We start from the raw sequence: 25190 nt of genomic DNA on the forward strand, positions 1-25190 counted from the left end.
TGTCAAATATGCGTTTTTGAATGGTCCATTAGAAGAGGAGATGTGTGTGGCATAACCACCTGGTTTTATTGTGAAAAATTAGGAATCCAAGTTCTATAGATTAAGAAAGGTGTTGTATGGGCTGAAGCAAACACCAAGAGCTTGGAACAAGAGAATTTATGAGTTTATAAAGGAGATATGATTCGATAAATGTGTATCTGAACATGGAGTGTATATGAAGAAGGAAACAAGTAAATGAGTGATCATCCTATGTCTCTATGTCGATGATTTATTGATTACAAACAGTAATAAAGGTTATATTACTGAATTCAAGACTGATCTAATGAAGGCGTTTGTGATAACTGACCTTAGTCTCATGACATAATTCCTTGGGATTGAGTTTCACAAGTTCAAAAAGGGATTGCTCATGCATCAAATGAGGTACGCATTTGAGATATTGAAGAAGTTTGAAATGGAGCATTGTAATGTGGTCATTACCTCTACTGAACCAATGTTGTTGTTGTTGTTGTCAAAGAATAAAGATGAGCAAGATATTAATCCAACGCAATACATGAGGCTAATTGGATCATTGTGGTACTTGTGGAATACGACACCGGACTTGGCATATCGTGCGGACAAAGTGAGCAGATTCATGAGGAAGTTAAAGGCATCGCACTTGGAATCAGTCAAGAGAATTCTGAGATATACCAAAGGTTCAATTGGCTGCGGAATTTTGTTTAATGCAAGAAACAAAGGTAGAAGTTGTAAGTTTATCAGTTATAACGACTCAAACTGGTTTAGAGATAAATATGACAAAAAAATCCATTGCTGGATACATCTTTATGTATGGAGAAACACCAATCTCTTGGTGTTCTAAGAAGGAACCAGTCGTGGCGCTATCTTCTTGCAAGATTGAGTACATTGCAGCGTCTTTGTGTGCATGTCAAGCTATATGGTTGATGAATTTGATGGAGTTGTGCAACAAAGAGAATGAAGTTATGACATTAATGATAGACAACGCTTATGTTGTAAACCTTACCAAGAAACTCATTGCACATGGAAGAAGCAAGCATATAGATATGAGATTTCACTACTAGAGAGAACTAGCGAGTAAAGGAAAATTGAAGTTGGAGTATAGCAAAAGCGAAAATCAAGTGGTCAATTTGCTAACCTAAGAAGTATTAATTGAAGTGTTCAAGATGTTGAAGAAGCACGTGAGTATAGAAGACTTGAATTAAAGTGGTTGAGAAATATAATAATTTAAGTGAGTGCAACCGATTAGTTCGGGCCTATAACTGATTACCACATGTTTCAGTAGCTAGGCAATAAGTTTTGCATAATCAATTACTTGAAGTGCACAACCGATCGCCACTCGAGGCAGTAAGTTGTGTAACCATTTGTAGGAAAAGTTTTTTTTAGTTAATTAGCTACATTGTTGTGTAATGTTGTATGAATACCCCCATTTGAATTGTTAATGATAATAACCACAATTTTATCCAATTCTCTTTAATTCTTTTACTCTCTCCACACTTGTTCATGTTGGTGATTTTAGTATCATCAATGTATTTTGGTAATAATGTGATTTTCTGTAGGGCGATGCAATTATGCGTTAAGTTTGAAACGAGTTAGGGTAGTGCGGAGTGCACGCTCGTATAGCCAAACGTGCAATTGAATACGAATAATAGAAACGGGGTTCCAAGGGGCGAAGCCCTTGGCGGGGTTGCGGGGCAGCGCCCCGTCGGGGTCCAAGGGGCGGAGCCCGTGGCGGGGTGCGGGGCAGCGCCCCGAACGAAATTTTCGTTTGAATAGTTGGACCCTTTCCCAACCGACATAACCGTTTTATCGAACAGGTGCGTCGTTTCCCAACCAACATAACTGTTTTTACCGAACAGGTGTGTCATTTCGGTTTCTATTGTTGATCTCCTATATAAGGAGTCATTTGGCCTCGATTTCGAACACGAAAAATATACTTCCTCTACATTTTGATCTGTTCTCCATTGTCAGAAACAGATTGTTCTTCGAGAATTATCCCCGCAAAGATTTCGTGAACCCAGACAAGAATAGGGTCGAAATACTTTGTTCGAAAAGTGAACGAATACGATTCTTGAAGATATCTAGGATTATCATACCTATATCTAACAGTTCATCATTATAATCTTGTGATTGAGTTTTGGCCCAAAACCCACAATCACATTATTATTATATGTTATATGTTATTAATTAAAAAATAATTAAAAGTAAAAGATTCTCGGAAATTTAAGAAACTACCCTAACACCTTTTATAAAAATGTATTCTCTTATAATGTTATTTCAGAGAAAATTATTTCCGGAATTAAATCTTTATACCGTGAAACAAAAGCCCCTTGCAATTGCATGCAAACACTGAAGCATCATTCTAATTTCTAAAGAGTAACGAAAGTGCAATCACGGGAAAATATCCAGCCAGCTTAACTATTTAAAACAACTAGAAAAATCATTTATATAGCAAATTATTAAAGTTAAAGTTGTCTTGAAATTTCACATTACTTGAATTTCCGAACTGATAAACATATAAATGTATTTGGACACCTCGGTTCTTTAAACTAACTTTTGAAATAGGCCATTTAACAATTTACAAGGTAAAAATCCATTTTTGGTGGTGGATCAAAGCAAAATCTTTTTACTTTCTAAATTCATGGTAGCCTAATCTGTTGGATTATGGTTGATCATCTTATTACCTTAATAAATTTCAGGGAGCAAAATCATTTGAGTAATCCCTCACTTTTCTCAACACAAACAGAACCACAGCTAATTCTTCTATACAATAAAATGTGTGATCCTATTGTGTAGCTGGTATCAATTTTCGCCGGGGTGAGGCAGGATTGTTTTTGGTCCTCGCCCCCTTTTTGCCTGTGAGCAAATCATATAGGCATGCATCATTAACCGTCACAAGATGGGGTCAGCAAAAACATTGATATTACCAACAAATCAAACAAATTACTAACCTTCATTTTTTTCCATTTTTTTTCTGCTGCGCCATAAAAGCCTAATGGGTGTACCAGGAAATCCCGCATTTGAACGCAGCTGCTTCTCCATAAAGCGTCGGTAAGTTTCAGAAAAAAGTTTTGTATCATTGACAAAGAACACAAATGTAGGCGGCCTTATAGCAGCCTGCAAGAAGACATCTAGTAAGGAACTGAGAACATACAAGATACCAAGTAATTTTATTTTCTACAAGTTGTGAGAGCATAAAGCTCAACCCAAGGAACTCGTGGGTAAGCATTACAGTTGGATGATGTAACTACCTGAGTGCAATAGTAAACACGCCCTCTTTTTCCACCTCGTGTCCTGGGAGGAGGCTTAAAAGTTACTGCTTCCTGCACTACTTGATTCAATATAGAAGTACCGAGTCTTCTTGCTCTCTCTTTTTCGACTTCACTAGCAGCAACAATGATCCTTTTGTTCAAAACAATAATAACAAATCAGCTACTCAGTTAGGGGATTAACAATAATGAGAAACATCAGACCTGGATAAGTCTAATTTTCACATTTATAAATTATAGTATCAAGTTTTTTGTCTACATCCAAGCAAACCCATCAACCAAATACTACATGCATGATTTAGCCAGTAAAGCAAAGTTAGCCCAAAATTATATATAAAAGATTCCAAAAACAGCCTAGTTCTTAAGTCCATTTCCATTTGCATCACTTGCACCCCAGCCAGAAATGACGAGAATTTTTTTTGTCACGCATCAAAAAATACTATGTATAAAAAGAATAAACTCTTAATATAATCCTCTGTAAATTAAGTTGTTTCCATTTTAGTCCTCAATGATTTTCATCACCAGATTAGTCCCTCAAAGACTACAATAGTGTCAATTAGTCCTACAAAGATACTGTTTGGAATCGACTATAGGCCCAACCCCTCGGGATCTCTTCAAGAGCCCACCTTCAGACCTTCTGGAACTGTAAAGTTGCACCTCTATTCATTGCCTCAGCGAACAAAAGCAGACAGGAGGTGAGGAATCTGCCGAGAGATCATTCCAACGTTGGATCGTAATCATTCTCCCCAGACCCCTTCCTCCATTATAAATATGCTGATCAAGGTTCAGTGAAAGGTACACAATTTCTATATCATTTCTATTCCCCCTCATTTTCATACTGACTTGAGCGTTGAAGTACTTGCAAATACCACCCCCTATCTTCGAAGCGATGAAGTGCTGTCTTGTTCAATCAACTCGGCCAACCTCTTCGGTCCACTCCGGATCGGATACAAAATTGTCACCAAATTCACATCTATAAGGACTAATTTAGGGACAAAAATCTTGACAACTACATTCTTATATCAAACGTCATAACACGCTAATTTTTGGAAGACTAAGGGTCAGACTGTTTCAGCTTTAAAAAAATGGATTTTTTCTTTGTATTTTTGAAAATGGATTTTATAAAACCATTTTTCAAAATATTACAAGTTTTTTATATTCGTTTTTTCTCAATTAAAACCAATTTTGACACTATAACATAAACATACATTATTGAAGATCAAAATATAGTCGAAATCATAATTTTTTCAAAATGTTGTATTTCAAAAATGATTTTTATGAAAAGCTATTTGAAATAGCTTCAAAATTAAGTGATTTTTTGAAATTTTGATATCCAAAAAAAGTTTCAATAAAATGATGAAATACCTAAAATAACATTTTAAGAATAACTATTAAAATCAAAATTTTATTTGAATCTTTTATGAAAAGTTTCTTTGAAATTTTTTTTACACAAAAATACATTTCACTATTAAAATCATTTTTTAAAAAAAAAAGTCAACAAACAGGCCCTAAATTAAAGATTTTCTCTCCACAAAATTATGCAAAGAGGATGATGATTTTGACTGTTACATAAAGTTTACCTCCATGACCACAACAACGCAACTGCTATTTATTATTTTGTTGAAAAACATTGCAAACGCTAAAATATTCAAAGTTTAGCATCATTCACTGTGTCAGATTCAAATTTATATTTGTTTATAAATATGTATTCCTAAGAAAGAAGAACTTGTTTTAAAGATAAAATTGGGAGATTTCAAAGAAAACGTGAAATTATTTATACTATGCGGTAGATTAAGCAAAGATTTCCCAGCCAAAACTTACTTGTCAACATTATGGCCAGCTAGAGCAGTAGAATAAACAACTGGAGCCCAGTTAAGTAAACGAAGCTTCTCTCTGACATCTTGCTCATAGTGTAATGCAGTCTGCTGATTTTTATCTGGTATTGTATCCCACTTGTTTACAACAATCACACAGCCTTTGCCTTCTTTTTCTATTCTTTCAGCTATCTTGTAATCCTTTAAGATATATGAAATAGCTTTGTTAAACAAAATTCAAAACAACTGTGGAAAACATTAATTTTTAAACAACTGGCATCCCATTTACATCCAGGCTATTTTATGCAGTAATGCCTTATTCTAATCAGAATAAAAACATATCTATTTTTCATATATAAAAACACTGATTGGAAACCTGTTCAGTGATACAAGCCAAGGCCTCAATGACAAGAGCAACAACATCAGAACGACGAATAGCACGAAATGCTCGATTCACAGACAAAGCCTCTGTTGTACTTCCAGCTGAGGCTACAGTTGTCCTTTTCCTGATTCCAGCAGTATCGATAAGATGGAACTTCTAGAGGAAGAAAATAAGAAAATAATTATCATGTTGAACTAAATCTAAAAGCTTACCAATTCACTATTACAAATCTGGCATGGTCCAAATATAAAAAGCAATAAACCAACAGTGTTTGGATGGGGAAAACCTTATAACGAACTGATCCTTTTCAAAATTTCTTTATTGCAACACAAGCTAAAACACTTCAAAGTAGTCACTGGGTTATTCTGTGACACTATAAACCAAATAGTTACTAGTAAGTCGCCAAAAGAAACAAACCTGGCCATCTGGTCCAATAAATTCAGTATCAATAGCATCACGTGTAGTGCCACTGACGGGGCTGACTATTGTTCTGTCCTCACCAACCAGTGCATTTAAAATGCTACTTTTGCCAACATTTGGTCTACCAACAATAGAAATTGCTGGAACATAATCTTCTTCTTCAACAAGATTCTCTGGCTCCTATTGTATAGAATAAAATGAAGTATAAGTAAGAAGATCAAGGGTTTCAAAATAAGACTAAAACAAATTGACCCCAGGTTGTATGGTGATAAGAAAATGCTTTCAAATAATCAATAACTTATTATTAGTTGGTGAAGGTGTAATATACTCAAACTAACTTGCTAAGCAATAAAAAAGTACACCCCATTGTCATTGTCAATGATACATGCTGAAGAGAATTCAATATTTATGGAAAGCAAACCTCAACTTTCTGTATCCCTGAACAAACAAGGTCAAGAAGCTCTCCAGTTCCAGACCCTGATATTGCTGATACTGGGATTGGTTCAAACCTGATATATCAGTAACCATAGCAAGGAACTTGTGGATTAGTACATATGACACTTGGGAAAGCACTAATAAACAACATTATGTAAGAGCTTAGCATCGGCAGTCTACTAAGAGGAAACATGAAGATGCGCCTAGTAAAAACTGAGGAAAATTTTAGCACATAAGGGTCACTCTATAATTTTATTAATTTATCAATATGTAAGTTGAATTAACCAAAACTTAGTTGAACATTAATATCGCCATAATTAATTAACCATTTGAACTAGCTAGTAATTTAAAAAAGTTAATTGTCATGCCAGTATAGTGGATAATTTGATTCCTTTATTAGATTAGATGTTGACAAATGTGAGGTAAGTGTATTCAACACCGCCTTTGACCTCGAAGATCTCTTGAAACATGTACACAATTAATTCATGCTTGTTGAGGTTGAAGCACACTTAAAAATCATATCCATGAATTTGACACCGAAATGAAAAATAACACATACCACAGATCAAGTTTTAGTCCTAAGGGTCAATATCAATAAAACATCATAATAAGTGAGTTTTTTATTTATTATAGTAGGTCTCAAGACCAAGTTCCACAGTGTTTAACCACACCTCGAGCATGTATCCTCCACCAATATTGCTTACCCAAGGGCCCAAAATTCAGACGCCTGCATAATTCTTTTTCGTGGAGATTCGCACTTGTTAACTGCTAGAATGATAGGTTTGTTTGAGTAGTTTTTACGTAGCCAATCAGCAATCTCCACATCAGCTGCTATTAGACCTGCCTGTTAAGCATAATTATCATTACTGTAAAGCTTATTATACCATGCACTTAAATAAGTATAACAACGACAAATTTTGATATCTCATTTCGATACCACAAAAAACTCACCGGAGACAAACAACAAAGCTTTGAAGATTAAGCTAGACTATAGAATTCCAAAAATATTGTCTAATTATGATGGTGCTCAAAGAGGAATCGCCCGTGGTTAATAACTATCAAAACCCAAAACAAGTAAAACCCACTTTTTTAAACATCTCTAAGTAGATACAGACATGTAAGAGAAGGAAAGATATAAGATTTGATAAGCAAACAAACAAATACCTGACCATCAACCAGGAAAACAATAACAGATGATTCTTCCACAGCCGCAATTGCTTGTTTCTCAATCATTGATGGCATCCTGGCAACAGCTGCTTCTCTAGTTGCAAGGGGAATACCATCCATACCAATTGTCGTAGTAATATCCAGGTCTTCCATAACAGTGGATTGTGATTTTGAAACAGTTATAACACCCCCAGTATCCACCACCATGAATTCATGGTCTCCCCAATATGATCGGCCATATAAACGATCCCTCGTAACCCCAGGTTCATCCACCACAATTGCCTTGTTACCCTACAATTTAAGCAGAAAGGAAACAATTTCAGCAGTCAGATTACTCCAAACATGTTGAAATTTCTAAATGTTAATTTCCCCATAACAGGAAAGAATCAACAACCATAAACAAAGCTATAAGAAAAAACATTCAATACCCCAACGAGACGGTTAAATAATGCTGACTTGCCAACATTCGGCCTTCCAACAATAGCAATCCTTGGTAGAAGATTGTCAGGGATCTACCATTCAAAATAGAGGAAGGTTCAGCAAATGACCCTAATTTACTTCAAACTTTTTGAAACAAGATATATAATTCAAGTTCTAATTAGTTACAGAAGCAGTTTTTTTGCCTCATTTTTTCGGTCAAGATACGATATCAATCATACTAATGTGTCTCGCCAATTCATATGTCTTTTAAATTACTTTCATCTTGAATGGAGAGATCTAGAATAATCAAATTGAACAATATACTAACAATTTTTCTCTTCGGTTTATTCCTCTTGGCGTTTTTAGCTGTTTCTTTGGCATCACTTTTCTCATCTTCTGAAATCATCAAACACAAAAAGATAATAGTTAAAAACTGCAAAGCTCAAGTAACTGAAAATGAAGGTAAAAACTACTGACCTATAGTCAAAACGCGAGATAGAGAGGTTGAATACTCCAATGCAACTTCCTTTGCTTCTTGCTCGAGCGCGATGACGTCAACTTCTTCATCGTCTGAATAATCAGCTTGATGGTCTAATTCTAATTCTAATTCCTCTGGCAGTTCAAGCAATTCCTCTGGTAATTCGTCGTCATCCACGGAGGCTGAGAGTTCAGCGGCGTTAGACTGCGGTACGGAGCGGGAGAGGCTCCGGGGAGGGAGTGAGGTGAATCTTTGCAGAGAAAGCGGAGAGGGAAGTGTTGAAGTGGAAAAGGGAAAAGTGGTGTGGAGTGAGATAAGGGAGGTTGGGGTTTTGGCGGGGGTGCAGAAAGAGATGGGGGTGCGAAAGTGTGAGTGGGAAAGATGTGCCATTGGTGAAATGAAATTGTGAGGATTGAGTTGAAGATTTGGCGGGGCGGGGGTTTATCGACTCCATTCTCATCAATTCAGATATTTCATACTAATATAACCATTTTTAGTTAAACTGTAAAATATCCAAACACGCCTCCGGAGAAAATAACCTTTTGCCAAAAAATAGATTTTAAACTAAACTGTAAAATACCCAAACTCGCATCCGAAATCACCACCCGAATCCAAAAGCTATTCAGGTGGCAAAATGATAGTCACACCACCCCCCACATCCGTTGGGTTCACGATTTTTCACCCAAACTCAAACCCGCAGCAAAATATATAAAATATATTTTTGATACAATTTTCTATTATATATATATATATATATATATATATATATATATATATATATATATATATATATATATATATATATAAAAGTGGGTGTGATTTTGAGTTTCAGACGCAGATTTCACACTACCCAAACCTGCACACGAAATATCAGGTGGCACCTGAACCCGAATTCAAACCTAGGCAATTCAGATTTTCACCAGTTGACTCGGGTTCGGGTGCGGGTGGGCCCCGTGGGTTTGAGTCTGGCTGCCATTCCTAAATGCACCCTTTAAAATTCTTAGGCACTTGACGAAATTTCATTTATGCCTCATGCTTCCGTAGATGGACATAAGGAAGCATATTTTTTTTGACAAAATTTGATTTTTTTTTTCCGGAGGTGCATCTACGAAAGCATTTTAAACCAGTGAACATTGAGAAAACTTCAAATTAATTTCAGTGATTTTTCAGTAAGTATATTTACATAATGACTTAGCGCTAGAATTTTTCGTATATGTACCTACGGAACTATCTGATATAGTTTAAACCAGCATGGTCACTCCCCCATTCTTGGTTTTCTTCTTCAACACTCACTTTCACAATCTAAAAACCCTACATCATCAATATCATTTTTCACTCTAAAATTCCAACTTTTTGGTGCAACATATCAAAGGGAGTAAGAGAAGACAGAATTTCAGGTAAACATTCATCTTTATCCGTTGTATTGCTCACATTATCAATCAATTTTCTGACGAAAAATGTAATGTTGCTTCCGTAAGTACATCTACGAAACGTGTTGAAGATGAACATGTTTCGGAGGTGCATCTACAAAACATGTCTGTGCTATTTTTTCAGTAGTCTTGTGATTTTGTGTTATTGTTTACAAATAGGTATGGTGCACCCCGATAATATCTCAAGAGAATTAGTTCCTTTAGTCAATGTTTCTCCGAATGTTTAAGGGGTAGTCGTAAAGGCGATAGATGTCGGCGGTAACTTTAATAACAAGCAAGAATTTGATCATCGTAAAAGCATGCTCACATGGATTCGTAGGAATGCAACTAACCTTGGTTTTGGTGTGGTAATAGAAAGATTGGATAATGGTACGATAAGAAGAAACGCTTTTGTAACAATGTTGTGCGAAAGAAGCAGGAAATATAGGGATGGCAATGGGCAGGGTATGGGTAGGTACTATAATACCCGTCCCCATACCCGCAACTTGATAATATCCCCGTACCCGAGCCCATACCCGCAAGGGTACTAACGTTTGCACCCGTGCCCTATGGGTACCTAAGTACCCGTGCTAGTACCCGTTTAGCCACATTTTTAATAAAAATTATCAATCAATTATAATTTATCATTCCATTTTAAGTTTTTAACAATATTTTAAAAAAATTCAAGAATGCTATTATTGAGTTAAAAATTAAACAAAGACTTTATTGAAATATATACAAATTTAATAAAAAAATATTTAATAAAATTGATAAACATACATGTGTATCTAATAATAATATCCCCGTACCCGAGCCCATGCCCGTACCTATTTTGCGGGTTTCTACCCTACCCGGTATGGGTAATTTTTTAGGGTACCCGCTGGGGATGGGTATAATTGCCATCCCTAGGGAAATACCATTCTTGTCTAAGGAAGTTTAAAAGAGACGACACGGGTAGTAAAAAATGTGAGTGTCCATTTAAAATTGGTTGTTATATGTTGGCTAGCAAGAAGTGGAAATTTAGTGTTATTTGTGGTTTGCATAACAATGATTTGTGCTCAAATTTACAAGGTCATCCTAGTGTATGTCGGCTCAAACCAGAAGAGAATACATGTATTAGTGACATGTCCTTGAATCTTGTCCAACCAAAAAATATATTTGCCACATTGAAATGGAAGGAACCCGAAAATGTATGAAATATAAGGCAAGTGTATAACATATGGTACCGCAATAATAAGGCGGTTAGGGGAGATAGAAGTGATATGCAACAACTTTTAAAATTGTTGGATGATAACAAATACGTGTCACGGTACATAACTTGCGACGAAGGAGTTACGGTCCGAGATATTTTTTGGACTCATCCGGATTTGATAAAGTTGTTCAACACGTTTTTGACAGTGCTCATTCTCGATTCTACGTACTAGACCAACAAGTATAGACTTTCGTTATTTGAGATGGTCGGTGTTACATCCACCGAGAAGACATACGCGGTTGGTTTTTCTTTTTTGGAGTGCGAAAAAGAGGATAATTTTACATGGGCATTAGAGATGTGTCAGTCACTTTTGAAGAAACAAGTCGAGATGCCTAAGGCAATTTTTACGGACAGCGATACTGCGTTGATAAATGTGGTGGCAAAGGTATTTCCTTCTTCTAATGCATTACTTTGTCGATATCACATAACATGTAATGTCAAAAGTAAGGTTAAACTCGCCGTAGGGACGAAACAAGTAGAGACCGAAGGGTGGAAAATCGGTGAAGTCCAGTGTGATTGTTGAACAAATAATGGATGCATGGATTCGTATTGTAAATTCAATTTCGGAAAGTGTGTGAAAAGTATTCTGATTTAGTGAAATATGTTGAAAGCACCATTCTTGATAAGGTGAATGAGAAGTTTGTATGTGCGTGGACTGATAATGTCTGACACCTAGGGAATACAACCACCAACAGAGTTGAGTCGGCACATGCTAGTTTGAAAAATTGGTTGAACAATAGCAAAGGTGACTTGTGTCGAGATTGGGACACCGTAAATCCCGTGAATAAAAACCAACATAATGAGATACAAACCACATTTGGTCGGAGTATTGCGGTGTTGGAACATCGTTTTAAGGACAACATTCTTTATTCTCAATTATCGGCAATATGTCTCGGTCAGGCTTGAACTATATTTTTCACGAGGCCAAACAAGGTGAAACCGTAGCGTAAAATGTGGTTGCACTATTTCTAAAACATATGGTCTCATGTGTGCTTGTGTTATTGATAAGAAGATGAAACTAGGTGAGCCAATAATAATGGACGACGTTAGCCTTCATTGGAAAAGACTTAGTTCTGATGATGATGGTTGCATCAAAGGAGAAAAATCGAATATCTCTATTACTTTCGAATTGGTTGCATCAAAGAACAATTGTGGAAGATTGGATATCCCAAAACAACTGACATGAAACCGCCTTCTCAACCGGTTAAGACAAAGCATGCTTCGAAAAAAGTGAAGCCTACACCGAATAATAACTCGACTACACTGGCTCCAATATATTGTGAGCACGTCGATAAAACTTTTCCCGAATCACATACTTTAAATCTCAAAAAAATTCAAACAAAGGAGCTCGCATAACCAAACCGCCTCCGACACCTATTCCACCGAAAATTCCATTCATCGAAGAGATGTCTATTCCACCAAAAATTCCATTCATCAAGATATTTCAGTTTTTATGCACAATACATCGAGCGGATCGTCAATGTTGCGGGGACGGTAATTACGGTTGTCGGGCCGTCTCGGTGTTGCTTGGTAATGGAGAGGATAGCCATAAGTTTGTCCGTCATCAACTTATCCAAGATTTGAAGACGCGTAAAGACTCGTACACGCGGTTATATGGAGAGGAAGTTAAATATGAAGAGGTGCACGAAGCTCTTGTTCATTGGTTGGGCGTTTACGCACCGGTGTCAAAATGAATGAGATTCCGGGAAATGGGACATCTTATTGCATGTGCATATGATAGGGTGTGCATTGACTTGACACAATACGGGGATTTCCAAAACCTTTTTCCCGCTTCGCACCACACCACTTATAGATCCAAACGATTGCATCATGTGTATTGAATGGCTTGCAAAATCGAATCATTTTGCGCAAGTTTACTTAAAATCGGGATGCCCCATACCACCAACGTCGCTGGAATGGGCACTTCATCATACTGAAGATGCCGAGACGTGGTCGGATCTTTTTGTTGATAGGAGACACAAATTCGAAAGTTTAAACAACATCAAAAAGGATTCGAATAAGGAAAATTCAAAATTGGAACCAACAATAGATTTAGTCGGCGACAGTTCTTTTGATGTGTTTTGTACTTTGAAAGTGTAATATATGCACTCTTTAACATTGCAATATAATTATTTTTTGTCAATTATAAATTCTAATGGAAGATTAAGTTTGTGTTTATGTGTTTATAAATTTTGCACTTCTGTTTTATTTTGGTCTACTACAAAAACATACAGGGAAAGTTCCATAAATGTATCTACGGAAGGCTCTGAATTTGAAAACTATGGGTTTTTTTCGTAGGTACACCTACGAAAACAAAATATCTAGGTTCCTTCTATGGATATACCCACGGAAGGTTATGTGATAGAAAATGAGTGGTTCAAATTCACCTAGGTTTTCTATAAATGTGGGATTTCTAATGTTGTATTTCACACAACCACAAAAATGTCTCAATATGAGTACAACGTTCGTTGGTATGTCGCAAGTGTCTCCTACTCCGACAGCAGAACACTCGGGATGACGTTCAAACTCAACAAGTACACCTCGCTCGACGTTATCGTTTACGAAATCCAATATCGTATACCTTATGGTGACAAACGAAAGGTTGTGAAACTCGAGTATCGTTCACCTTCATTTGACAATGGAGGGAACGTCATTTACAGTAACATTGAGATCAAGAACCGAGAGGATGTTTTGGAGATTTGGCGAGCGTATTACGGTTTCAAAGAGAAAACCCCGCTCGAGTTCGTTGCGACGGTGCAAAGAACGGTCGAGCAAACCTTAGAGATGTGCAAGCGTCCACCGGGCTATTGAGATGTAATATTTAATTTGCTGTTGAAATTATCGATGTTATGCCAATTTTAATATATGAATGTTGTTTTTATCATTGTAATGTTGATTTTCTGATTTTTACTGTTTCTGGTTTATTCCGTAGTTATACCTACGGAAATGTTCCGTAGATGCATCTACGGAACGTTTTCAAGCAAATGTAAAAAAAAAGTACTTCCGGAGATACATCTACGGAAGCAGAGGGGCAATTTTTAAAGCACACGTGGTGCCTAAGAACCCCAAAGGATGTAATAAGATATTCTCTTTTGAGTAGACCATAAATTTCGAAGGGAGTTATTCATTTTAGACGCGCCAATTATTCATAATTTTTGTATCTAGATAATCACTTAGAAATTAGACGTTTCTCGATGAATTTAAATTTAGACGTGAAAATTAGACGTTTCTAGATAATCACAAGCATTTCGACATACATAATGTTGCACGAACTTTCATCATCTACGAGAAGGCCATATACAGTGTGATTTGCTACGCTGGTTGTTATGATCATTGGTTAGGAATTGTGTCCACCTTCTTGCGATCTCGAAATCCTGACATCGGTATATCTTTCCTCCGTAATTTGGTGTCAATCGTCACTTAGAAGAGGTCTTGTAATTGAGGATCTTCGTCACACAGCGCTATCCCATGGAACTCCTTGATGACGTCGGTTTGAAACATCGTGAGATCGAGAAATTCTACGAAGCTTCTTGGTGTGAAAGCAAAGGTTAACTCCTCTATCTCGACGTGATCTTGTAACAACCTTGTTTTTAGATCGAACGATATTTGATCATGAAATTTTGCATTAATTAGTTGTCCTTTTCTATAGACCGCGCCATGTTCTGTATGGGGACCAGAATTGTGATTGAAGTGATGGACTCCTGATACGGTGTGCGGATCTCCGACACAACAGCACAAGGGTGGACCTGCAAGGTTAACACTCCAACGCTCAAGTCTATTACAGAGTCCAAAATAGATAAAGTGTAAGTCTGAAAAGAGAGTGTGTACCTTATGCGTTATTTATGCTATTTATATATTATGGACAAATTTAATGGACTTCACTTCACTGGTCTTAGCACTTGGGTCTTACTCGTATTAGGTTGGCCCAGAACATTACCTAAAAGAGACACTTGTTTCCTTCAATTTGTTTGGTCTTGAACCTACTAGACTCGTCTAACTAAACATGGAGTTCCTCAATTATACTCGTGTGGTAGATCTAAAAAGTAACAAACATATACAACATCAACGTAGGTTGAAATTTTATCCATAAAAATAATAAAAATAATTGATGTTGTTTATGATACTCTATATGTGCATCGTTAATGTAATGAGTAATATTTAAAGTCAATTTGCACTTCTATATGGCCTCCAAAATTTTAAATTGTGCATGACATCCTCGCCTCTAGTAAATCTCGAGATTGGCCTCATCAGGTTCAACTCAACAAATATAGTTTTTCAAATATCTAAATTGAATAGTGATCAAATAGTTGATCTCTAATAGATCACAAAATATATTATTAAGATATATCATCCAGAGTGATGCTCATCTTACCAATTAGCCATTAGCAGATAAAAGGACAATGTCTCTGAATGTCATCTCTCTAACAAAAATTGACAATAGAGATTGAAACAAAACATAATACTTCATTTCATAGTCCACAAATGAAGTTTGGGAGTGACTACAAAAGTATCTTTTAGTATCCATCTAAAAGATGTCTCTAGAAGTTTCCATCCGGATACGAGCAAAAACCGAAACACAACAACCTAATAGTATATATCTTCCTAAAAAACTACTCAAATAACAAATATATTGTAAAATTTAACGTACCTTATCTTTGTTTGACTGTTTGCAAAATATTGTAAGTCGTAACATTTGATTTTGACTTGATTTGAATGGAAAAAAAAAGTCCTATAACTTGATATTTCATAAATAATCAACTATGAATTAACAAATAATTTATTGTTGCAATATAGTAGTGTTGAGTTATTGGAGAACACATTTTGAAACATTTTTAGGTATTATGTTGGAGGATAAGATATGGCCGCGAACCTTAAGGTATATTGTAACTAAAGTACATTCTTTCAAGGTAGGATTCTCTCCATACATCCCCTTACATCTCTATCTACACTATAAATTTCATAAGTTATATCTCTCCAAATCTGTTTCCTTCATTATCTCTTTCACTTGCCGTAAAGGATCCATTTGTCCTTCTAAAGATTGTTAAGAGGATCCCTACCACCTTGGATTGCAATTTAATGTAGCATCCCTCCCTCCAAGAAACACGTGTTCTTCTGAAGGCCTGACGGAGACTGGTACCCTCCCACGGAACCATGCTTACTTCCCTCCTACAGAACCATGCCTGCCAAGTCAGCAGGTTCGGTTCTGACGGAGCAACTCAACAATTTCCTACTCTCCTATGAAGCTTTACTTGCCAATTCTATGGAATCACACACTTCTTGTGGGTTATCTGGTTTAACTTTTATCTTTACTGGATTACCAATCTTGGACTTATCTTCCATTCTTGCAATTTCGAAAGCTTTTGCGCAAACAGGATAACTTTGACCATTCCCGGACTCCAAAATCACACCAGAACCAATGCATGTTCTTCCCTCATAGAAGGCTGTGAACTGTCCAGCTGCTAGGCCTTGGTCATCGTCAGATATGTGAACGACGGCAGAGTCACTTAAATCATCTCCTTCAAGTTCCATTTGTAAGCTACAATCATAAAACCCGGGACCATGTCTCACCTGAAAGGGTTGAGATATTAGAACTTCAAATACTGTAAAGATGGAAAACACTTGCAATATAGGAGAAGAAAAGTTGATATTCAAGATAGATATCCACCTTGCATCGAAGCTGACTTCTCTGCTTAGGGGGTAACCCACTAAGCCATTTGAAAGAGCCAACACGGAATATGCGCCTTCTTTTGTCCAAAGAAAAGTAGTTTCTGGATACAAAAACTACATTGTTTTTTACATCCTTCTCAACAACATACCTGCATCAGATGACAAAAGGGGTGTTTCTTAACGGGGTTCCAACACTAGGGTAACAGGAATACAACCAAAGAATATTTGCAACCTTCCAAATGAATGATCCAAGTTAAAAATTACGTTACAGCAAACTAACACATAGATTTGAATTTCCATATTTGTACACCTACATGATAGGAACCAATAGGTATTGGGGAATATTGGGAAGAATCCCCTTGATTACATTTCAGAATAATGGCAACTCATTAAGGGTCTGCCCAATTCACAGGGTCAAAGGGCCCTAAATCAATCAATTAACAAGATGTCTGCTCTCTAATCACCTCTCCTTCCTATTTTATAGAGACGACAAGCCTTATCTATTTTCTCTACCTAACCCAACCTAATAAACTAATTCACTACAATGTAGATGTATCTTCATCGTAAAATGGAGTACATAAATCAGCAAATACAATGAATGCCAGATAGAAATAGAGAAGGGACATACCATGGACCTCCAGCTAGCCGTAGACCTTGGCGTTGACCTATAGTATAAAACCAGAAGCCCCGATGTTTGCCAAGGAAATCACCTGACTCAGCTTCTAGTATGATACCTTCTTTTTCCCCAATATGCCTTGCAACAAATTCGCTGAATTTTATCTATGACTCAAAGTGAACAAGATTGAATTACAAATAAAATTATCTTCAAGATATAGTTCAAAACAATTATACAACTCTGAACAAAATGATGGCATTGAAGTTTTAAAAATTAAATAGTTATCATAATTAATAGTGTGCATTGTTGCCATAAGTGTCATTTTATGTTTATCGGCTTCTTTCAAACATTGAACCACATATTTGTCAAACATTGAAAGAGATATGGAATAAACGATCTATTCACTACTAATACCTTGCCCAAAAAGCATATTCCCTGGGAATCCTTTCTATTCTTATTTGGAAGATCAAATTTTGTGGCAAGCCTGCGGACTTCATCCTGCAGATGATGTGGCAGGAGATTAAGTAAGAGCTAAAATTTCTCCATAACATCGTGTAGTGCTATAATAAAACATTGTCTGCATGTACTACAATATAATAAATTCATAAGCTCCTCACACGGAAGATAGTGTTGCCTTCTTAATGTCAGACTATATAGATAGGAATTGAAAAGTTTAAGAAACATATTCTCAATTCATAATGTCTGACTTCTTGTGTTTGACATTATAAAATGACTAAAGCACCGACAAAGTTAAGTGAAATTTCAGCTTGGAATACAGAACTAGCCACAACAAACCTTAGGAATACAACCAAGTGGAAAAAGAAGTCGCTTCAGCTGGGACTGTGATAGGTGTGATAAGAAGTAAGTTTGGTCCTTTACCTAAAATTCCAAACCATGTTAGGAACTAACGGTAAGAGCATCCAACAATGTTTTTGTGACTAATAAACAATTTAACATACTATAGCTAATCAGTAAAAATTCTTCCAAAGAGATAGAAGTACAGAAATAAAACCTACAACGTACAAACCACAAATGAAAACAATATTTTGTAGTGACAAAAGTAAATATCATATCGGTACCATGTCTTGTGATAGTTCTAGAATAGAAGGGTCATCCATCTTATCCGCAATTGGGTGGACAACCTTCGCATAATGACCAGAGGCAACATAGTTAAAACCCATACCACCAATTGCATCCAAAAATGCACCTAACAAAAAAAACTGATTAATAGAAACACAAAGGGAAAAAGAAAAACTACAATATGGTTGAATTAGATTCAATCCATCATACCAAATTTTATTCTTGTATTGCAAAGAACATCTGGGTTCGGAGTTCGACCACACCGATACTCTTCAATGATATAAGAAACCTAATTAACAAGTAATAAGTGAGGCATAGCCGCATTCCGACGATATTGCAAAAGAACATATTCATTATTAACTTAAAAATCTAGTTATGTGAATTGAGTAAGAAGCTATCAATTGATGTTAGAGGAACATATAGTAGCTAAAGGAGTCTTGCATACCACGTTTTTCCAGTATTCATCTGTCAAATGAACAACTTCTAATGGTACTTCAACCTGATTGCAAACGTCTTTAGCATACTTCAAATCATCTTCCCAAGGACATTCCGACCAGAAGTTCTCAAAATCTTCCTACAGAAAATCATCAAAGAAGTGATACCAAATTTATTGTCGAAGTAAAGTTCAGTGGAAGCAAAAAATGGTTAACATACTTGGAACCATATCTTGAGATAGAAGGCGGTGCAGGAATGACCAGCGGCGTGGAGTAACCGGAGAGCGACGCTGCTGTCGACGCCTCCGCTGAGAAGGACGGCGACTCGGAGTGGGGTCTGCGGCATGGAACAGCGGAGGTGTGGGTCCAGTTCGGCATTGAGAGAGGGCGAGGTTTGCAGAGAAGCGGAACAGAAGAGATTGGAGGTGGTGAATCGGAGATTAGGGTTTGGTGTGTGGAGGTTTTTGAATGGGAAATGAGATAGAGGGAGGGAAGAGAGTGGCCTCCAGTTCCAACGGAATGCTGCTACCTTCAACATCTTTCGTGCTTCAGTCTCATCCGCTTACGGTTAACTGGTTAAGCACATAAACGTGTTTTTTTTTTTTTTTTTTTTACGATTATAAACGCTGCTTCTTAGTCTGTTTTTATTTTTTTTACGGTAAATAAATAAAGGGTTATTTATTTTTAGTCCTTATAAATATTTTAAATTTTAGTTTTTACTAAAAAAATGTCATATTTTAATCTCTATAATATATATGAATATATATTTTTAGTCTATGTGATTTTTAAAAAATATGAAAACTGCTTAATTATTGTTAAATTTTTAAATTTTTATATAAATTTATTTCATACGTATTTAAAATACTATAAAATATTCCTTTGTTAACTTATAATTTTTTTAAAAATGGAATAATTAAATATGAATTTTTTAAATTTCAAAAGATAATGATAAAAATAATCTACACTTAGAAATCAAATTTTGAAATTATCATTTAAAATACACATCAATTTAACAGTAGGGGCTAAAACTACGTGCATAATAATTTTGCGGGGACGAAATTATGTCATATTTTTATTAAGGACTAAAAATAAAATTTGTTAATTTTATAGGGACCAAAAACATATTTAACCCATAAATAAATAAGAGAATTTATCAGTAGACCCTTTGAATTTCTTAGTTATCTGTTGAAATTCCAATTATGTCTCCTTCTTTCGTAGATTTATATTCGGAACCATCTTTTTTTTAAAAATGGTTTCTTTCTGTAAGTGTATCTACGAAACGTGTTAAAACAGAGTGTTCCATAGATGCACCTACGGAACAGTCTGCTATCTTTTAAAATCACATACTTTTCACTCAAAAACTCAATTTTTATAACAATGAAAAACCTCATTCCAATTAATCAAAGTAATGCGATTTAAAGGCAACAAGTAAATAGTACACAAAAAAATAGTATAAATCGTCGGCCAATAATGTCGAATACATATATCAAATCCTCGTAAAAAAATGAAATCAAAATACATATATGAAATAAATTCGTCGGCATCACTACTGTGTGTGTCGTACATCATCCAGCGCCTCTCTGCTGCCTCGGGCTCCGCCTACGCTTCCACCGCGTCGTCTGTTGGCTACTATGCCTCTACCGTCAAGTGCCCCACCTGTCTTGTAACGGTTTCTACGGTACAAAAATGCCCCCTCTGCTACCCTAAGGAAGAAACAATCGGCAATGCGTGCCTGCACCATGTCAGCTATCTTACGACACCGAGGAAGAACATCCTGAGTGTGGTCCGTCTGAGCATGATGAGCCTGTAGAATCTCTTCGTGGGCTGGTCTGGACGGTGATCCAGAGACGGTGGGAAGCATGCATGGGTTTGACACTCTGTAGTACCAGGTGATGTACCCATCGACGCAACTACAGTCCCTCTCTGATGTGGTCTCCCGAGCCTCGGCAAGAACCAAGTGGTGCTCCTAGTCTGCAAATACCTCATCTAGCTGCCGACGGGTCATGGCGATAAGAGCGGAGTCAGAAGAGTGGCGAGGTATGATCTGCTGGTAGCCAAACTAACGCATGACACGCTTCGGAAGATAACGGACAATGATGGTCAAACTGGCAACAAACCATCCAGAATATAGTACAATCTCATTAAACGGAACCGTCTCACGATGATCAGCTTAGTAGTCATAGTGGATGTCCTCAATAGCCATGCGGTCAAAACAACGCCTGTAAGGATCCGACATCTGGTTCCTCTGAGGGGGGCGTAGGCTCTGGCACGCGACATATCCTCAGTGTAATCTGGCACCTCTCCCCAGCCAATAATATCAGGGAAGTGTTGTAGTATTCAACCCATAAAAAAACACGGTGATCAAACATACTATCACAAATATATAATAAACTTTGAGAAAATGTAGAAGGATAAAAGTTTGTTACCACTAAGAGGGTACAACTGTCAGCCACAGTCCTCACCTTCCACAGGCATCCCTCTCACAGTCGGTGGTAGGTGTAGGCACCTTAGAAATACAACAACAAACTGAGTTGAGTCTGCTCATGCTTATTTGAAGAATTGGTTAGGATATAACAAGGGTGATTTGTATGCGGTTTGGTAATCTTTGAACCAAATGATACCAACCCAACATAATGAGATACAAACATCATTTGGTCGCAGTATCACAGTGTTGGAACACAGGTTCAAAGAGAACACTCTATATTCTCAGTTGGTCAACAACATATCTCGATCAAGTCTAAATTATATTTTTCACGAAGCCAAATGAGCTTCTACTGTAGGTTCCGATAGCTCAAAGTGTGGCTGCACACTTGTGAAAACATATGGTATCTGATGAGTGCTAAATTGTTGTAAATTTGAGTGTGAATAATTAGCACTCATCGGCTTAATTAATTTGTTTTACATCAATAAACCTCAACTTTAGTCAATATTTGGTATAATTTACGTTATAGTGTATATATTGTGTTATCATGTAAATGTCATTGAGTTTAATTGTTTTCATCTCATTTTTGTAGGTATTCAAGCATTGATATTTATTCATAGTTAGATAGAGCATTGAATAAGCTTTCCAACGCTTCGAACCGGACGCAAATCAAAGTTACGGTTCTCAAGTTATAACCGAAATAGTGCATAATTTTTGTTGTTTCTGGTGTGTTCCGCCGGGCGAATTTTGGGCTCGCCGGGCGAGCCTGATTGACCAAAAAATGTGAAAAGTTGCTGCGTTGAGCCGCCGGGCGAAGCGGTGCTGACAGAAACACGTTTTAAGGGCCAAAAACACAATTTTTAGGTTATGTTTTGGGTATTTTTGAACCCCAACTCATCAACCTTCCATTTTTGTTAGATTAGCTTAGAAAATAACTCCGGAGCTTGCATACGGATGATCCGGGGTGGATTGATCATCGATCAGAGCTAACAAACCGGGAGATTTTTGGTTCATTTCTCTTCTTCTTTGTGTATTTCTCTTTGGTTGGGTTTTGTATATGATTCTTTGAACTCATGTATATTTGTTGATCATGGTGTTATATAAAGTTTGCTTTACAAATCTTTGTTGATTGTTGTCTTAGATTTTTGCTCTGTGCTAGGGATTTGAGTTGTTTTAGAGATAGACTTCTTCAATCCTTATCTGGGATGGTTTTATGTTATTTTCTGGATTTTAGAGATAGATTTAGAGCTAACAATCTTTATGGGTGTCGAAGCTTAGTGCTTTCGTGTTAGTTGTGTCGGTTAAGAGATCGTCGACACGATTGATATAGATGTTTGCTGTGTTGTTGAGGTGTGTTGAGAGATCGTCGCCGAGATGATATAGTAGTTCTCTCTACTTTGGGTTAGAAATGACTTAGGGTGTGAGCGATGTCGGATGACATTGACGAGTATTGTAGGTTGAGTGTAACTGGTCGATAAGTTTAAGTTTGTGAGAAGTAGATTATATACCAGGCTTGATAAGTCTCTTCTTTCCGAAGAATGAATTCTTTTGTGTTGATATTTACTTTTCCGTTTCCATATTTAAATTTATTCAAAACCAAACTCATAACAATGGAAACTGTTGAACGGCAGTTCAATACACTATTCCCTGTGGAGACGATAATTTTTCCCGGAGTAATACTTCCTAATTTTTGTTGCTTGCCGCTTTACCGCTTCAACAATATCCCATGTGCTTGTTTCATATCTAAGAAGGTGGAACTTGATTTCCCGATACGAATGGACGAGGTCTGCAGTAATTGGAAGAGGCTCAATTTTGAAGATAACGGTGTTATGAAAGACGGTAAATCGAATATCTCCATCCGTACAAAATGGGAAGCAATACAAGACATATTTTTGAAAGCCGACGACAACACAAAACTTCACATCAAAGAGCAATTGAGGAAGATTGCATTCCCGGAGACCACAAACTTGAAACCACTCTCTCAACTAGTAAAAACGAAAGGAACACCTAAGAAGGTGAAACCTACACCGAGCGAAAATTCAACAACGACAAGTCCATCATATTTTGAACACGTTGACAAACTTTTTCCTGATTCACCGACTCCAAAATCTTAGAAAAGTGTTTTCAAAGGAGCCCACATTAGCAAATCACCTCCTACACCGCCTACACAAAAATATTATTCATCGAGGAAATGCCGATTTTTATGCACCATTACATTGAACAGATCGTCAATATCAGGGGTGACGGTAACTATGGTTTTTGGGTTGTTTATGATTTGCTCGATAAAGGGGAAGATGGTCACCAACTTGTTCGCGATATGCTTATCAGAGAGTTGAGGAGCAACAAAGAATTATACACACGGGTGCTCGAGAATAAAGAGAAAGTTGAAGAAATTTATCACGCTCATGTACCCTGCATTAGTGAACGTGCACCGGAGGAAAAATGAATGTGCTTCCCTGAGATGAGTCATCTCATAGCAAGTGTGTATGAGAGAGTGTGTATTAATCTTACAAGATACAGTTTCTCAGAAACTTATTTCCCACTGCGCACTACACCACCACCAAATCCCAATGATCATATCATCTGTGTTAGGTGGGTGTCAAATGCGCAGATTTTTCTTCAAGTGTATTTGAAACCGGGATGCCCTATACCACTTACATCATCGGAGTGGGCGAATCATTATACAATCCAATCCGAGACTTCGCCGGACCAATTTATTGAAAGGATGCAAGAGTACACCAAATTGAACAACATTTAGATAGAAAAAAATTAAGGAAAAGTCAAAGGGGGTACCACTTGTAGATTTGGACGACAACAATTATTTTGGATCATTTACGTAGTTATTTACCATTTTATTGTTTATGATATTTTGTTAACGTATTATGCTGTGGAATATAAGCATTTTGTAGTTTGTCCAAAAATACCAGCATCCAATACCATTACTTGCCTCTGTTTCTGGTATTTTGATTTTGTGAAGTTGATGTATTTCAATCATGTTTTTCTGCATTCTGTAGATATTATTCCAAAAATGTACTATCGGTTGGATATAAAAAATGTAACTCCAAAAAAATTTGTGATTTATTACATCTCAGAGATATATCTCTTAAATTTAAAAGTATTTAAATATTTTTGAACGGCGCACTAAAAAAAAATAGAATATGTTTAAAATTCCCTTCGTTTAAAAGCATTAGTTATTAGGGATGACAATGGGCAGGGTATGGGTAGGGTACTATAGTACCCATCCCCATACCCGCGGTTAGAAAAAATCCCCGTACCCGAGCCCATACCCGTTTGGGTAACAACTTTAGCACCCGTACCCGTGCCCTCTGGGTATGTATGTACCCATACCCCTACCCGTTACCCGCATTTCTAATAAAAAATAAGTATATCAACTATAAAATATCATATCATTTTAAGTTTTTAGTATCATTTAAATATTTTCAAAAAACTTATTGTTAAATTATGAAATAAACAAACATTTATGTTACATATGTAATGGTTTAACATCCATGTATTTTTGAAAATTGATAGACATTTATTTTAATATAATAACATAAATCAAAATATATAAATATATATGTTGTGCGGGTATGGGGCGGGCTGGGTACTAAGTTGCCCATACCCGCACCCATACCCGCTTATTTAAGTGGGTAATTACCCGAGCCCGTGCCCGTACCCATTTATGCGGATTTTTACCCTACCCATTGTGGATATTTTTGTGGGTACCCACTGGGGATGGGCCAAATTGCCATCCCTATTAGTTATAAATTTGACCCGTTTCCTCATTTAGCCCCATTAAATTTTAAGCCCACATTCTTCCATCATTAAAAAATAAAAAATATTGTAAAAACAAAAATAATAAAAAGAAACAAATCTTCTTTATAAGATTGTTATGCTGCTCAGAGCCTCAGAC

General features: G+C 36.6%; 2 protein-coding genes across 2 annotated transcripts; both read right to left on the reverse strand.

Moving 5' to 3' along the window:
* Positions 1-2239: 2239 nt before the first annotated feature.
* Positions 2240-8862, reverse strand: LOC131602007 (uncharacterized). The gene is made up of 12 exons (XM_058873950.1): positions 8397-8862; positions 8248-8315; positions 7928-8011; positions 7497-7790; positions 7037-7176; positions 6319-6406; positions 5895-6077; positions 5472-5633; positions 5103-5296; positions 3264-3414; positions 2964-3129; positions 2240-2868 (listed from the first exon to the last, which is right to left on the reverse strand). The coding sequence occupies exons 1-12, from the start codon at positions 8785-8787 to the stop codon at positions 2798-2800; spliced, it is 1992 nt and encodes a 663-aa protein (XP_058729933.1). The 5' UTR covers positions 8788-8862; the 3' UTR covers positions 2240-2797.
* Positions 8863-15800: 6938 nt separating this feature from the next.
* Positions 15801-19442, reverse strand: LOC131607051 (uncharacterized). The gene is made up of 9 exons (XM_058879100.1): positions 19076-19442; positions 18867-18995; positions 18632-18710; positions 18421-18548; positions 18137-18220; positions 17756-17839; positions 17354-17505; positions 16724-16874; positions 15801-16626 (listed from the first exon to the last, which is right to left on the reverse strand). Exons 1-9 carry the CDS (start codon positions 19391-19393, stop codon positions 16294-16296), a joined length of 1458 nt encoding a protein of 485 aa, XP_058735083.1. The 5' UTR covers positions 19394-19442; the 3' UTR covers positions 15801-16293.
* Positions 19443-25190: the final 5748 nt, after the last annotated feature.

This window comes from Vicia villosa, linkage group LG5, assembly GCF_029867415.1.
Source record: "Vicia villosa cultivar HV-30 ecotype Madison, WI linkage group LG5, Vvil1.0, whole genome shotgun sequence".
Taxonomy (NCBI): Eukaryota; Viridiplantae; Streptophyta; class Magnoliopsida; order Fabales; family Fabaceae; genus Vicia; species Vicia villosa.